This window comes from Tupaia chinensis, unplaced genomic scaffold (genome assembly GCF_000334495.1).
Source record: "Tupaia chinensis unplaced genomic scaffold, TupChi_1.0 Scaffold146604_1, whole genome shotgun sequence".
Lineage (NCBI taxonomy): Eukaryota > Metazoa > Chordata > Mammalia > Scandentia > Tupaiidae > Tupaia > Tupaia belangeri.
In genome coordinates this window covers 1648846-1664562 of record NW_006206460.1, presented here as the reverse complement: position 1 = coordinate 1664562, position 15717 = coordinate 1648846, and the positions used below count along the sequence as shown (strand labels likewise).

Sequence of the window (15717 nt, the reverse complement as noted above, 5' to 3'; positions counted from 1 at the left end):
TGAGCCAAACACTTGGGTTTGGTGGGACCAGTAGGTAGCATACTGGTTAAGGGGCTGGACTACCAGGTAGTTCACCATGGTTTGAGTCCCGAACCTGGCGGCTTGAAACTCACACTGTGTGCATGTGCATGCGTGCCCAAAATCCCAAGAGGAGAATGGAGAGGGGATTATGGTGTGGCCATACTCCCTAGGGATTAATTTCTCGCTTTCTGTCTCTTTCTCTCTCAGTCTCTCTGGAAATCTCTTTCAAAAAATAATCAAAAAATCTCTTTCAAAAAATAATCAAAATAAAAATAAATACAATAAAAAGAATTAGACTTACTGATGTTCTTGCATTGGATATTGGGCCCACACCTCTCCCCATCTTATCTTGTCACTACTTCAGTTCATTCTATACATTAGTGTTTCCAACTGTGTAATATAATCCATTGACATTTCAAAATTATTTAGTAAGTGAGATAAGACATTGTCAAGATAGTTTTTAATAGGTTGGAAGAGAGTTGCCATAATTTCTGTTAACAAGTTAAAATAGAGACATGATTTGTTTTTCATGCTTTACAATGTATCTGTCAAAATAGAGGTAAGGTCTATAACAGCAATACCTAAGCAGACTTTTTTTTTTAGAGAGAAAGAGATTTTTGTTATAGGGTGTGTGTGCTTGCCAGAGAAAGAGAGAGACAGAAAGAGAAAACACCGCCCAGGGAGGATGGCCACACCGAAGTCCCTTCTCCATTCTCCTCCCGGATTCTGGGCACCCTCGCACACACGCTTCCCGTGAGTTATAAGCCACCAATCTGGGACTCAAACCACAGACGACTACGTGGGAGTCCAGCCACATAACCATTACACCACCCGACGTTCCCTGGACTCTTAAAAAATACACACTCATATTGATGAATTCACCCAGACTTTAATTCCTTCACTATCGTTACAGCGCTCTCAGTTTTCATAAGAGGATTTAATGAAGAACTAGAACTCCTCGTGTCTGTCTCGTGATCGGAGACCATTCTGGATCCTTAAGGTGCGGGTCTCTTGGTAGAGTCACCGTAAATAAACAAAACCTCCTGCATTGGCGCTGCCGGGATCGCAGAGCCTGGCGGGAAATGAAGTCTTTGCCTCTAGTGACCTGCCGCTCCCGCCCCCCGCACAGGATGATGGGAACGGCTCTTCCGCCTTCCTTCTGCGCATGTGCAGCTCCACCCACTCCGCCATCTTACTCCGGAAATTCCAGCTCTTGCGGCTTTTCTTGTGCTTGTCCTGCAGACCTGGGGATGGGTTCTGTGTTCCTGAAGGTGGGTGCTGGATGAAAGAGGCCGGCCGGCCTCTGGGAAACCTGGGGAGCATAGGGGTAGGACGGCCGCTCGAACATTTGCGGGAGCAAAAATGTCGGTGTGTCTTTGGCGGGTGAGGCCTCCCGGGCAAGGAGAGCAGCTGGCCTGGGCCGGATCCGGGAGTGGGACAAAAAGCACGCGACTCCACAGGACCCGGGCTGGGGATCGGGCTGCTGGGGCTGGGTGTTGAGTGATTTGTCAGGAGACTGTGCTGTCAGAATCTGGGTTTGTGTTGCCATGTGAACGAGCGGTGGCTCCAGAGGTTCCGCGAATGGGGCGGTCAGGTCCCAGATGGGGACGGCGGCGAGGGGTGTCGGGCGTTGTGCAGACAGCGTGAGCGGGGCAAGTGTGTGAGCGGGTCAGTGTTCTGCCGTTTGCCGCTGCAGGACCCTGTTACTGTCCTATAAGACATTCCGTTTACTGGCTTGTAAGATGAGTGTATTAGCAATACCAGGAAAATGTTCCTAGGTTCCCAGAGCAATAGTTGTGAAGTGTGTACAGAGCAAATCTTAGCTATGTGGCAGTTTTACTTGTCGGGTTTCTTGGTGTTTGAGAAACCGCTGTAATGCGAAAATAAACATTGCTTTAGAAGACCTCGCTTAAAACAGTCTGATGTGCAAACAGTTGTCACGTGGCCTCTGTTAGGGCATTCATCCACTTGACATTCATCATGATTTTTAAAACTTCTGGTTGTGGTGTTTATTGGTTGTATTTGGCACGCACTTGTAGACTCCGTGCCATATATAATTTTGTTAACAACATTAAATTCTGGGGGCTAAGGCATATCAGTTAGCATTTGATGCGTAACACGACCACAGTTTCTTGCCTTAAAAAACTACCTTTTTATTTACTTGTGATACCATGACTCTACACAGAGAGTTTGCTCTCTCAGCTGGCCAGTCCGTGATGGTGTTACAAATGAAGCTGTAATCTTTAGATGCCTTGACTGAGGTTGACTGGACGCAGGTGGGTTCACTCAGTGTCTGATGGTTGGCGGCTCTTGGCTAGGACATGTGTACCCAACAGGCAGGCCCCAGGCTTCTTCATTAGATGACAGTATTCCAAGAAAGCAAGTGGGCAAGTACTTTTCAACCTGTTAGTGTCATATTTACTTAAGTCCTGTTGGCCAGAGCAAGTCAAATGACAAAACCCAGGGTCTTTATGGTGAGAGACTATACATGTAGTCAGAGTATGTCACTTGAAGTCATTAATAGACTAGTGTACCACAACTAATAGGCATTATGTATATTTTTCATATGTAATTGTGACCCAAAAATGTCGGATAAGATGCATACTTTCTATGAAGATTAGTATTTAAGGATGAGTATTTAAGCATGATGCTGTGTGATATGCTCCTATTAAATCAAAAAAGTTAGCAATACAGTTCAAGTATAGTTCTGTAGTTTTGGTGAAGGCCTCATTTTTTTTCCTATGATGTACTGTAATTTATTTAAGTAGCTATAAAATGTTTACTGAATTCTTAGTAGGTGTTCTAATTGTTTCTAAATCAGTAGGAAATACTAGGTTACCTGGAAAGTTATGACATATTTTTCTGTTTTTTTTTTTTGTTTTTTTTTTAAGCAAAAATGCATCATGACTTTCCTGATGACCCAATAAATGTTTTCATTAACCCAATGGTAAAATGTGTGTCTAATCTCTGTCAATTAATGGGCTTATGAGCGCTCTCTCAATGGGTTCTTACGTCCTCCTTCTCAAGGAGTAAAGGACTATCCTCCCATGAGAAGGCTTTTTTTCCTGGTCTTTTCCAGCTAATGGGTATAGAGTTTTGGGCAAGAAAACCTACAAGCAAGCCATATCTTCCTTCATGACTCCATTGCATTTTCTTCCTCTTCTGGCTATACTTCAGAGATTTCTGTGCATTTCCAAATGCAATTGAAAATGAATTAATTTCTAGTAAGTTGTTTATTAATGTATTCATTAGCTTGTTTTATATTGTATTTTATAGCTTTGTAAGATTTCATAAATTCGAGGCTGGCAGGTGGCATTGTGGTTAAGGGTGCTGGATTCCCACTTGTCGGACTGCAGTTTGAGTCCTGGGCCTGGCAGCTTGCTTTCTCACTTTTCCTTTCTCTATCTGTCTCTGTCTGGTCTGGTCAAATTAAAAAATAATAATAACAAATGGAATTAATAAATTAATAATTCTTTTTTTTTTTTAGAGGTTTTTGCTATAGAGCACGTGTGCTCGCCAGACGGACAGAGACAGAGAGATAGAAAGCGAGAAATCACTCCCCAGGGGGGATGGCCATGCCGCAGTCCCTTCTCTTCCTCCTCTCAGGATCTTGGGCACTCATGCACATGGACCTGGTATGAGTTTCAAGCCACCGGGTTGAGGATGCAAACTGCGGTCAACTACATGAGAGTCCAGCAACATGGCCATTACACTAACTGCTGGTCCCATAAATTAATAATTCTTTAAAAAAAGATTTCATAAATTCAAATGGAAAAGCAAAAATAAGTAGAATTCAGTTTCTAGGAAATATACATAAGCAAGATCAAGCAGGCATGCAGATATAGGCAGTTTTTATTATCTCAGCATCTCATCTGAGTTAAGTGTAAATTAATCTCTGGTCTTTCTGATGCCATGATAAAAAGCGAGCCATAATTCAGATTGACCCTTAGATGAGAGCCTGCTACATTCCATGGGACATGAAGATTTGATGGCACTGAAGTCTGAAATAATGATTTTATTGGTTGTATAGGCAATGTAACAGACAGTGTTTTACTGCCATCCTAAAATAAACATTTTCAGCTTTTTCCCATGATAACAGTTTACCTAGTGCTAAAGTCCAACTCACTTAGTTAGGATTTTCTGGAGGTGCTAAAATAATGTCACAGACAGCTTTTAGAAGGCCCTACTTGTTGCATGGATCAAACCTGAACTATCTGGAGGATTGAGTAAACCCCAGATCTTGAAATAATCCTCCATATGTTTCTCTCAGCTTGTCTGTACATTTGGGGTATGTAGCAGATGGTTTAGTTATATGTTCTGCCAAATATTTCTGCTGCTCATTTATACCTTAGCCTACACAGTGTAGTCTTTGTGATTTCATGTAAATTAACCAATAATCTAAATTATAGTCAAACCCAGTGACTGACTATCTTCTAGAGTTTCCCTTACTTGAATATACTGCTACTTTTGAAGCTGCAATCCATCTCTTCTCTTGGGAATTCTGTTGGTTTCTATCACAGCTCTTATTTCTTCCCCTTAACATGGTTTATTCAAGTGTTCCACTTGTTCCCCATTCATTCCATGCTGCAGGTCTCATTTACCTATTTGACCCTCTGTGGTTTGACACACTTTTTATTTCCAGTTTGTACTTCTTCCTCACCCTTTAGAGCATAAGTTTAACTCCCTGTTGAATGCTTCTTTGTAGCTATCCAAAAATACCTCATGCTCAACCAATTTGAGACGAAAAGTACATTCTCCTCTTTTTCCCTTACTTGTAATATTCCTACCGTCCAGCCAGTGACCCCAACAACCAAAATGAAACTTCTACAGTCCTCACTCTCTCAGGTTTAATCTCTTCTCTTTTCACCTTCAGCTACTTTTGTTTGTGTGTTCTTTTGGTTTGATTTTAATGTCCACATACATGCTGGTAAAGGAAGAGAAGCTGTTGGTACTTACGAACTTTATTTTTGCATTGATACTGTTATTGCTGGCAAAACCTGAAGATTATATTTGCACAGAGGTGAGGTTGGATCCCTTTTGAACTGGGCTACTTACCAACAAGTGTGGTGACAGCCTTAGGGGACCTGTGAGAGATTATTCAGAAGTTAGTCGGCCATGGGAACCAGCAGTTAGCATAATGGCTATGTCGCTGGACTCCCACGTAGTCGACCGCGGTTTGTGTCCCGGACCCGGTGGCTTAAAACTCACACCGGGCGCGTGTGCTTGCGTGCCCAAGATCCTGAGAGGAGAATGGAGGAGAAGGGATTGCGGCGTCACCATCCCCCCTGGGGGGTGATTTCTCGCTTTCTGTCTCTATGTCTCTCTCTGTCTGTCTGGCGAGCGCACGCGCCCTACAGTGAAAATCTCTCCAAAAAAAAAAAAAAAAGAAGAAGTTAGTCGGACATTGGGGCCAGCAAGTGATGTGGTAGTTAAAGGCGCTGGATTCCCACATGGCCAACCACAGTTCGAATCCTGGACCTGGCGGCTTGCTCCCTTTTTCTTTATCTCTCTCTGGTCAAATTTAAAAATAATAATAAATAGAAATAAGTAATTCTTAAAAAAAAAAAAAGAAAAAGAAGTTAGTGGGACACATTTGAAGACTAGTCAAGAGAAAGGTACAAAGAATAAAAGAAAATACAGATTTTAATAATTTGTACATTTTGCTTATATGAATTTTACCCATCATTCTATCTGTAGTTTTTATTAATACTCAGGTGTATGTTTCTAACTCAAAAGTGATTCATTTTCAAATTCTTAAAGACTGTATTTACTACTTCTGGTTTTTCAGTTAATCACTTTAAAATGAGTAGATAAAAATAATGTGTGCATCAATTGTAAATGTGATTATGGAGCCCGAACTTGTTTAATAGTTGGTTAACTATTTTATTATGATAAAATATACATTACCTAAAATTTATTATTTTAATAACATTTAAATGTAACGTTAAGTGGTATTAAGTATATTCACACTGTTATGCCACCATTATCTTAGCCATCTCTAAAATTTTTTTGATCTTTTCTCAAGTGAAACTGTACTTATTAAATGCTAACTCCATATTTCCTCTTTCTCCTCTTCCTGCTAACCACCATTTTACTATCTGCGAATTTAACTATTCTATGAACCTCATATAAGTAGAATTATACAATATTTGCCCTTTTGTGTTTGGCTTATTTCACTTAGCATAATGTTGTCAGGGCTCATCTATGTTGTAGCATGGGTCAAAATTTGTTTTTGTTTTTGTTTTTTTTTAAAGAATCAGTCATTTTCGTTATATCTATCATACTACCTTATATCTGTCTGTTCTGTTGATGGAGGTTTCTGTTCCTTCTATCTTTTGAATACTGTGAATAAAGCTGCTGTGATTGTGAGTATGAAGTCTGTCCACATGCTTTTACTTGGTGCCTTGTTTCACCCAGAAATGGACTTGCTGGATTACATGGTAATTCTTTGATTAGTGTTTTCAGTAATTACCATACTACATATTCCATACCAGCTGCACTACTCTATGTTCCTACCAGCAATACACAAGTATATATATTTTGTGTTTGTTCCTACTGGCATGTTTTTCTACATGCTTACCTGTCCTTGTACTTTTCTGCCATCCTGAGAGATGGAAAAGTGGTATCTCATTTTATTAATAATTCTGGTTTGCATTTCTCTACTTGCAAGTGGTGTCAAGTATCTTATGTGCTTTTTGGTCATTTTGGTCATTTGTGTATCATCTTTGGAGAAATATCTGTTGATATTCTTGCCCATTTATTATTTTTTTTCCAGTCAGAGTTTTTTAAAATGTTTTTTTTTTTTTTTTTTTGTCAATTATTTAGGAGATATGTCAAACAAATATTTTTTGAGAGGTTTTTTTGCTACAGGGCACGTGCACTTGCCAGAAAGACAGAGAGAGACAGAGACAAAAAGTGAGAAATCACTCCCCATGCCGCAATCCCTTCTCCTCCATTCTCCTCTCTGGATGTTGGGCACGCATGCACATGTGCCTGGTGTGAGTTTAAGCCACCAGGTCTGGGACTTGAACCACAGACAGCGATATAGCCATTACACTAACTGTTGGTCCCAGGAAATATATCAATTGCAGATATAGTCTCTCGTTACATTGATTGTGCTTTCACTTTTTAGATAGTATTAGAATCACAATCGTCAAAGTTTTTTTTAACATTTATTTGGTTATGTATGTATGTTTGTATTTATTTTTTGCTGTAGGATGCGTACTGTCTCTGAAGATAACAGAGAGACAGAGAGAGAGAGAGAGAGAGAGAAGGTGAGAAAGCAACCACGAGGGAGATGACCACATTGCAATTCCGTCACCTCTCGAAGGATTTTTGGGCACGCCCGCAAACATGCCCAGTGTGTTTTTCAAGCCATTGGGTATGTGAACTGTGCAGTTAGCCATGTGGGATCCTACTGCCTTAACCTCCACACCAGCTGCTGATCCAAAGACAAAAAAGCTCTTCATTTTACAGTCTAGTGTATTTTTTTCTTTAATAATTTGTGTTTTTTTTTGTGTCAGGAAATCATTGCCAAACCCAAAGTAATGAATTTTTTTCCTTTAAAATAAAACTAATTTAAATTCACAATTATAGTTTGAGATCTTAATATATGAGCTATGTTTTATTCATTTATTTAAACCTAATACATGTTTCAAATTAATATATTACTACCTGTGATCTCTGTCTTAATTGGTTTGGGCAGCTTTAACAAAATACCATAAACTGGGTAGTTTATAAATAAATATTTATTTCTCATAGTCCTGGAGATTGGGCAATCCACAATCAAAGCCATTGGCTAAGTTTTGGTATCTGATAAGGGTTGTCTTCATGCTGTACTCTTTTATAACAGAAGGGACAATAAAGGTACTGATTTCATTAATAAATAAGGGCAGATCTCTCCAAAAAGCCCTTGCTTGAACTAACATCATTGGAGATTAGATTTTAATGTATGGATTTTGGAGGAATTAGACTTTCAGACCGTAAGAGTCTCAAGAGTGTTACAGTGTTCAGTTATGTCATGTTTTGTTGGCTAAGCAAGTTGAGTCCACATTGCAAAGAAACTAGTTTCCATCTCAAAAGTAAGAAAGAACATGTGCCCACCTCTTATCTACCATAAATGTTAAGATACAGTTATTCAGAGTACATTACAATTTTCTTGCTGATTTCTTTTTTGAATCTCTATTTATTTACAAGTGTATTCGTTTTTTTAGAGAGACTTTTTTTTATAGGGCCTGTGTGCTAGCCAGAGACACAGTAAGCAAGAAATCACCTTCCATGGGGGATGGCCACACCACAATCCCTTCTCCTCCAGTCTCCTCTGGGGATTTTAGGCACACACTCAACAAGTGCCCAGCATGAATTTGAAACCTGCCAGGTCCAAGACTCGAATTGCAGTTGACCATGTGAGAATCCTTTGACAACCATTATATTATGTCTGCTGGTCCCTACAAGTATATTTAGTTTTCAAATAGTTGTTACTTTTCTGGATTTCTTTTTGTTGTTGTTAGGTCTTTTTGGGAATGTCAAGTTTCTTTTTTTTTTTTGGAGAGATTTTCACTCGTCCAGCGACATAGCCATTATGCTAACTGCTGGTCCCCAAGTTTCATTTTTTAAGCAAGAGATTTTTGCTATACAGTGTGTGTGCTTGCCAGATAGACAGCAAGAAATTACTGCCTAGGGAGGATGGCCATGCCATAACCTCTTCTCTTTTATTCTCCCCTTGGGATTTGGGGCATGCACACACACAGGCACCAGGTGTGAGTTTTAAGCCACCAGAACTGCCACCAGAACTGGGACTTGAACCTTGGTCAACTACATGAGAGTTCAGCAATGAAACCATTTTGCCATCTGCCAGTCTCTTCTGTTTTTTTCTGTGCAAAAATGTGTCTTGACTTTCCCAACAACCTAATAATTCCATTTGTCTCAGAGAACATGCTTTGTAAGATTTTAATCTTGAGATTTCTTTTATAACATACCATATATTATGGTGAGTGTTTACTCATTGCTCTATAAATACCAGTTACATCAAAATTGCATCTTTTAGGTCTGTATTCCTTCTGATTTTTTGTGTGATTGTTTCATAAATTGCTGACAGAGTGTTGATTCTGTAGTTATGGATTTGTCGATTTCTATCTTTAGTTCTGCTGTTTCTTATTTCATATATTTTGAGGCTCTATTTTAAGGCACATATACATTTGTAATTTTCATATCTTTCTAATAGATATCAACTTGTTATAAAAAGTTTCTCATTGTTTTTAGTACTGTTTTTTTCTTGAGTTTAATTCGTGTGGTAGCAGTATCTCCACTTGTTTATTACAGTTGTGTTTGTATATGATATCCTTTTCCATCCTTTTACTTCTAGTCTGTTTGTATCTTTGTATTTAAAGTGTACCAGTATACCTTCTGGATGGCATATTGAAGTTTCTTGCTTTTAAAATAATTCTGACAATCTCTGCATAACTATTTAGTTCATTTAGGTTTAAACCAATTAATAGGGTTGAATTTGTCTGAACTTTGGCTACTTTTTTTCTTGTCTTATCTGGTTTGTTCTTTCTCTTTTACTACTGTTTTTCATTGGTCAGTTATATGTATTTCTAAATTTTTAAGGTTATTCATTCATTTCTTACATGAGCATGAAGATAGAAGTGGGAGGATCTTATGCTGCAATTCTACCCATAATTTCAGCCAGTCCAGGTGTTTAAGGAGATCTCTGGACAGGAACCCAGAGCTTTCCCAAATGTGAGTCAGCTTTACAGAGTGTTACTAATCTTTTTTTTTTTTTTGGTGGTGAGAGAGAGATATAGATACATGGGCACTCAGCAGATACAGAGAGAGAGGAGAGAGGGCGGGAAAGTAAGAAATCACTGCCTGAGGGGATGGCCATGATGCATTCTCTTCTCCTCTAGTCTCCTCTTGGGATATTAGGCATACATGCACACCATGCACACACATCTAGTGTCTTTTTCAAGTTGCTGGGTCTAGGACTTGAACTGTAAAGTTAGCCATGTGGGATTCAGCCACCTTAACCATCATGCCACTGGTTGGCCCTCATGGATTTTTAATATTCTGTTTTGGTACTTTTGGCTTTTTAGCTCATATCGTACACTGAATTACTTCTCCCCCAAAATACAGGATGTCTTCAGAAAGTTAATGAAAAATGTGTGTTACGAAAGCAACATGAATTGGATATGAATTTGGGGGGGGGGCATTGAAATGTACTTTAATTCTGTTTTTCCACAGACTTTTTGAAGTGTCCAGATGTCCTACATTTTGGGGCCAGACCAATGTGAAGTACTCCATATGCATGCTGATTGACAGTTCCCTTTCAAAACTATAAAAGAAACCATCATGTCTCAGCATCCCTGAGAAACACAGTTGTTTTCCTGGCATATCACTCAATTTCATGCTTAGTAATAAACCACATTAATTATTGGGTCACCTGAAAAGTCATGACATAGTTTTTCATGTTTTTTCTGTGCAAAAATGCACCATGACTTTTCTGACAACCCAATATTATTTCTGCAGAGTTGCTTATTTCCGTTGACCTAGGTCTGAAATTTTTGTCTCTCAGCTGGAAAAACATCCTCTGTTGCTCTGCTTTGAAATGCTAGAGTGATATTGCATCTTTTCCAGCTGACACAATGTTTAGCTTTATCAGTAAAGGGCTCTGGAGAAATAACTGCAAACTGAGCAGTGAGAAGGATTTTCTTTCTTCATGTTCTGTGCAAGATATCCATGTGGTGGTTCGGGAGGGGGCAGAGTGGTCCTAGTATCATTCATCTAGTTGGTCCTAGATCCTCCATGATCCTGCACCTCTGGCAGGTTTCTTTGCAACCACAGTGACATCAGCTGTCATATTTCACTAACCAGAGGTGTTTCATCAAGTTGTTTTGTTACCAGAGGTAGGAACCATATTGCCGTGGCAGCTATAAACTCTCAGCTCTGGAGCTGAGACTTAGTTTAGTGCTTATTTATTCCTCCTGTACCTTCAGAGCAGAAAATGTTCCCTGCAGTTGCTACCTCTGTACACCTTTATACCTCTTAGTAGTTAACCACCATTTATTTCTAGGTAATTCTTTTTGTTGGAGCTTTCTTGTCAAGTCATTCATGTGTCTGTTTCCTGAGTGCACTGTCACTGGGTAATGGAGAAAAGAAACGTTTTGTGTGTTCAACACTACCTGGAAAGTTTGGGCCAAATTCACATTATTGCAGTTGGCAGACCTTACTCAACACAGACGTCCACTTTTCTAAGCCCTTCAAGTCCTGTTAAAGATTTCCTGGAGCCCTACAGCCTTTGCCTGTTACTTGGTTCCAAAACCAACCTGTTGATAAGGCAACACTTCATTTATAGGTACTGAATTCTTTTAAATTATTGTAAAGGAAATCACCTTCAAAATCCAGTAGTTTATAATGATATATATAATTTATCATTGTAATCTAATCCAGTAGATTATAATGACAAATTCTATGAATGGCTCCAGGTGAGCGGCTTCTCTCAGCATCTTCAATGCAATTGCATTCAATGGATGTCTAAGTCTCTTGTTAGATGAAGGCTCTACTGTGGTAGGAGCTAGGTGCATCCTACTGAGGGATCTAGGAGACAGCCTGCACAAACAGCAGAAGAGTGTGGGCTCAAGTCAGAGCAGCCTAGGACTCCAAGCAGCAGAAAGTGGAAGTAGACAGGCCACTGTGGGCCATGTCCAGAACAGACAGTGATACTCCCACGTTCTAGTGGTCAGGGATTCACAGAGCACATTGAATATCAAGGTTACTGGAGAAATACAGTACCTGAGAGCTCCCTAACGCCCTAGGCCATGGACTTTATTTCTGTTGTTATTACCATATAAAAATAAAAACAGAAGTAATGTTATTATTACTATGTAATAATAGTATTTATTCAAGTGCATTACATTTATTGTGCACTTTATTTATGTTAAATCATCCTGAAACCATCCTCCCCACTCTTGTCCATGGAAAAATTGTCTTCCATGAAACCGGTGCCTGGTGCTAAAAATGTTGGGAACTGCTGGAGTACACTTGTGGGGCATGGCAAGTTGCATTATAGCAGAGCATGAAGGACAGTTGTGCCCATCATGGGAAAGGACAGTCTCTACATTGGTATCTGCCACATTTAAATAGCAACAGACTAAAGAATACTTAAGAGCAATCTTAAGAAAAACTTATACTTTTCAAATGTAGACAAAAGTTCTCAAAATAAAGTAGCAGCATCCATTAAATGGAGAAAAAGGGGGTGATCTGTAGACCCTGGGAGTAAGGTTACCAACACAGAAAGCAGCTGCCTCTCTTGCAGTTCACTCTCCTGCCCACTTCCTCACAGAACTCAGCCCCTGGTGCCCCTTGGGTTCTTGGTTCACATTTGTCTTCCTTTGTTTCTCTGGCTTCTGGTTTCTTCTCTCCCCTTTTCATTACCTGCCTCCTTTCCTGGCTTCAGCCTCCTGCTCCTCCAGTTCTCTGCATAGTGGACCATGTGCAAGAGGATAAAGGGCTGATGGGGTGAATGGCTAAGGGAGAGCAAGCTTGGTAGAGGATCTGCCATCTCCTGTGCCGAGCAGCACTTTCTTAGTTTGAGGGAATTGGCTCCTTAACGGCCATCCCCATCATGGCTTTGGGAGGACTCTATGCATGGGGCTTCCTTATACTTTAATGGACAATAGGTTTTCTCAGGCTATTGGGCTTCCTGTTTCTTGTCTCTGGGACACAGTGAAGTTTGCTGGGCTATTTTTATGTCTGCTGAGACCACAGGTCCTCTTTTCTTGGGTGACTGGAGTACTTTACCTTGGTCCTAAGCTAAACTTTTTTTTTTTGTTGTTCCAACAGTTATTGCACTTATGTTTCTTTGGGCCAGGGCTGAGGTGATTCTTGGCTTGCCACGACTTTTTTTATCATCGAGCGCAAGGATAGGGGTTTCTGAGAATGACCAGTTTTTCAGTCCTCAGGTATAGTAGATAATGCAGAATGACACACTGAACATTCAGTCTAACCCTCTTCTAAGCTGGCCTTCCTTCTTAGATATGCCCAAAAGCTAAATGCTTTCTCCCAGATGTTGAAGGCTAATTAATAACCCCCCCAAAGGTACCAGATTTTATTCTGTGAAGCCTGTGAATGTTGCCTTACATGGAAAGCTGTTTTACAGATGTGTATCCAGGTTGGCCCTATATGCAGTGGTAAGTGTACTTATAAAAAGAGGCTGAGGGAGGTTTGACATACATAGAGACGAGAAGGTGATTTGTCAATAATGGTAGAGATAGGAGTGATGTGGCCACAAGGTATGTAGGCAGCCACTAAATATTGGGAGAAGCTAGCAATCAGTTCTTCCCTAGAGCCTGTGAAGAGCACGTGTCCCTACTTGCTGTTTGGGTCCCAGACTTATGTTCTCCACAACTGTGAGAGAGTATAATATTTTGTTTTAAATATTAAGCTTGTGGTAATTTCTTATTAGGAACAATAGAAAATGATACTTCTTGTAGCTTAAATCCTGTGTTTGAGATCCTGTGAGCAGATGTAGCCAATATTAAGTGTCAGCTGTCAAAGGAGTAATCACATCTAATGAAAAAAAATTTTTTTTTTTTGAGAGGTTTTTGCTATAGGGCGCGTGCGCTTGCCAGACAGACAGAGAGACAGAGAGATAGAAAGCAGGAAATCACCCCCCCAGGGGGGATGGCCACGCCGCAATCCCTTCTCCTCCATTCTCCTCTCGGGATCTTGGGCACGCACGCACACGCACCCGGCGTGAGTTTAAGCCACCGGGTCCGGGACTCGAACCGCCGTCGACTACGTGGGAGTCCAGCGACATAGCCATTACGCTAACTGCTGGTCCCTCTAATGAAAAATTTGATAGAAGTGCTCCTGAGTCTTCTAGGGTCAGCAACAACAATAGCTTGATTATGCAGCTTCCTGATTTAGGTAGGGTTTTAATGTGTTAGGTTATTTTTCCTTAACAGCAACTCCTTTGGAATGTGATCTATTTGTTGTGCTGTTAGGAGCCATTTCTTAAAACTAGACATAGTGAAGCAGTATCAACTCCATCTTGGAGGAGCACCTCCATTATAAACTGTTAAATTCCTATAACTAAAAACTTGCCTTTTCCTAGTTGCCTTAAGATAAGGTCCAGTCACCGGACCTTGCCCTGAGCCATGAAGACCAGTAAGATTCCATTGTGTTTAGGTAGGGATGGAACATACCCTTGGGAATGATTAACCTGCTTACCTGCTTGTTCTGCCTCTGTGATGTGCTTTTGCTTGCTTTGCTTTTATGGTTGTAAAACCCTACCCCCTATCCTTTCAAGTGATTTTTGCCTTTATATGCACCCCTCACCTTGCACTGGGGGCTGCAGGTCTTTGAGAGACCTGAGTTGTCACCCCCCCCCCCATATGCTGCTAGCTTAATCAATAAACTCAAATAAATTTGGCTATGTCTGGATGTCCTCTTATTTCTCGCTGAGTAGACTATAACAATAGAGATGTCCTTTCTTGTTTTTCCATGATTCTGGTAACTAATGCTTGAACAAATCTTTTAAGTTCATTGGATATATTTTGTTATGTGCAGTTAGCAGTACTGACAAAAAGAGTTATTATTGGAAATCCCCTTATTGCTCTTGATTTTAGTTCTGGGAATTGGCTGATTTCTTTGTGGCTCCTGTATTCTTCTGGGATAGGACTAGGCATTTGACTGATTGGTGTGTCTGTAATCTTTTATGCTAGGTACTGGTGATGGATTAGACTTTAAGTCCTTTCCTCTCTTTTCTTGGAGGTGATGGTACTTTGCTAGATAGACTTCCTATCATTGTCTTTCTAGTTAGTCTTTTCTGTTTCTAATAACAGAAGTACCTGAGTTTGGGTAATTTGAAAGACTAGAGGTTTATTTTGAATATGGTTTTGGTGCTGAGAAGTCCAAGAACACAATGCCAGCATCTGATGAGAGTCTTCTCTTAATCACATAGTTGGATTAAGCTTCCTTTTAGTATCTTCACAATACTGCCATTTTCCAACATGTGGACTTCAAGGGGACACATTGAAACCATAGCACTGTCTATGACTTGGTTAGAGAAGAAGGTATTGTAAACTGTATGGGTTTCTTGCTGTTTTGGTTTTGGTTTTCCCCCTATTAGAGCTGAGACAAGTTTGTGTAAATGGCTTATTTAGGTATTGATCCCAGAAACAAAAGTGAGGAGGAGGGAGAAGTGATAGGAGAGAAAAGCCAGTAAGAGGTGTGCACTGTGAACTGTCAGCCACTGTGAACAGGCTGAGTACTATCCTTACAGAACCTCTCTTAGGAGTCATGCCTCAACTGAGCCTCTGAGGCCTGGAAGCTAAGGCCTTTATTCCTGACTACTAACTCCCCTACCTTGTTTTCACCATGTTGCCTTGGTTGAGCTTGGGCAGTTTGGTGTTTTATATCAGAGAGAACCCAGAAAGAGTTTTATGGTTATGCTCACAATTCCTGGGTAAATCATGTAGCATAGTGATGGCCATGAGACAGAGGGAGTAGCTGTGGATAAATGCTTTATTATGGATTCAGGATTAGGATTACCTCATTTGAATTGTGGGATCTAGGGTGTAGGGCCTGCTCCTGTTCTGGGGTACCTGGCCCTGGGTTAATTAGGGTAGGTGTATAGTGACCGAGAGAATGAGAAACTAATAAGGAAGATAGTTGTGGGTGGCTGCTCAAGAAAAG

The 15717-nt window shown here is 40.3% G+C and overlaps 1 protein-coding gene across 3 annotated transcripts in view; it reads left to right on the top strand.

Annotated features, from left to right (window-relative positions):
* The first annotated feature begins 984 nt into the window (after positions 1 to 984).
* LOC102481573 (zinc finger protein 717) overlaps positions 985 to 15717 on the top strand; it is a 51327-nt gene continuing 36594 nt past the window's right edge. Inside the window, exon 1 of one of the 3 annotated variants that reach the window (XM_027768482.1) lies at positions 985 to 1292. In XM_027768482.1, the coding sequence (XP_027624283.1) occupies positions 1104 to 1292 (189 nt within the window). In that variant the 5' untranslated portion in view covers positions 985 to 1103. The remainder of the gene's footprint in view (positions 1293 to 15717) is intronic. The other 2 variants (XM_027768481.1, XM_027768483.1) reach the window with 2 other exon arrangements.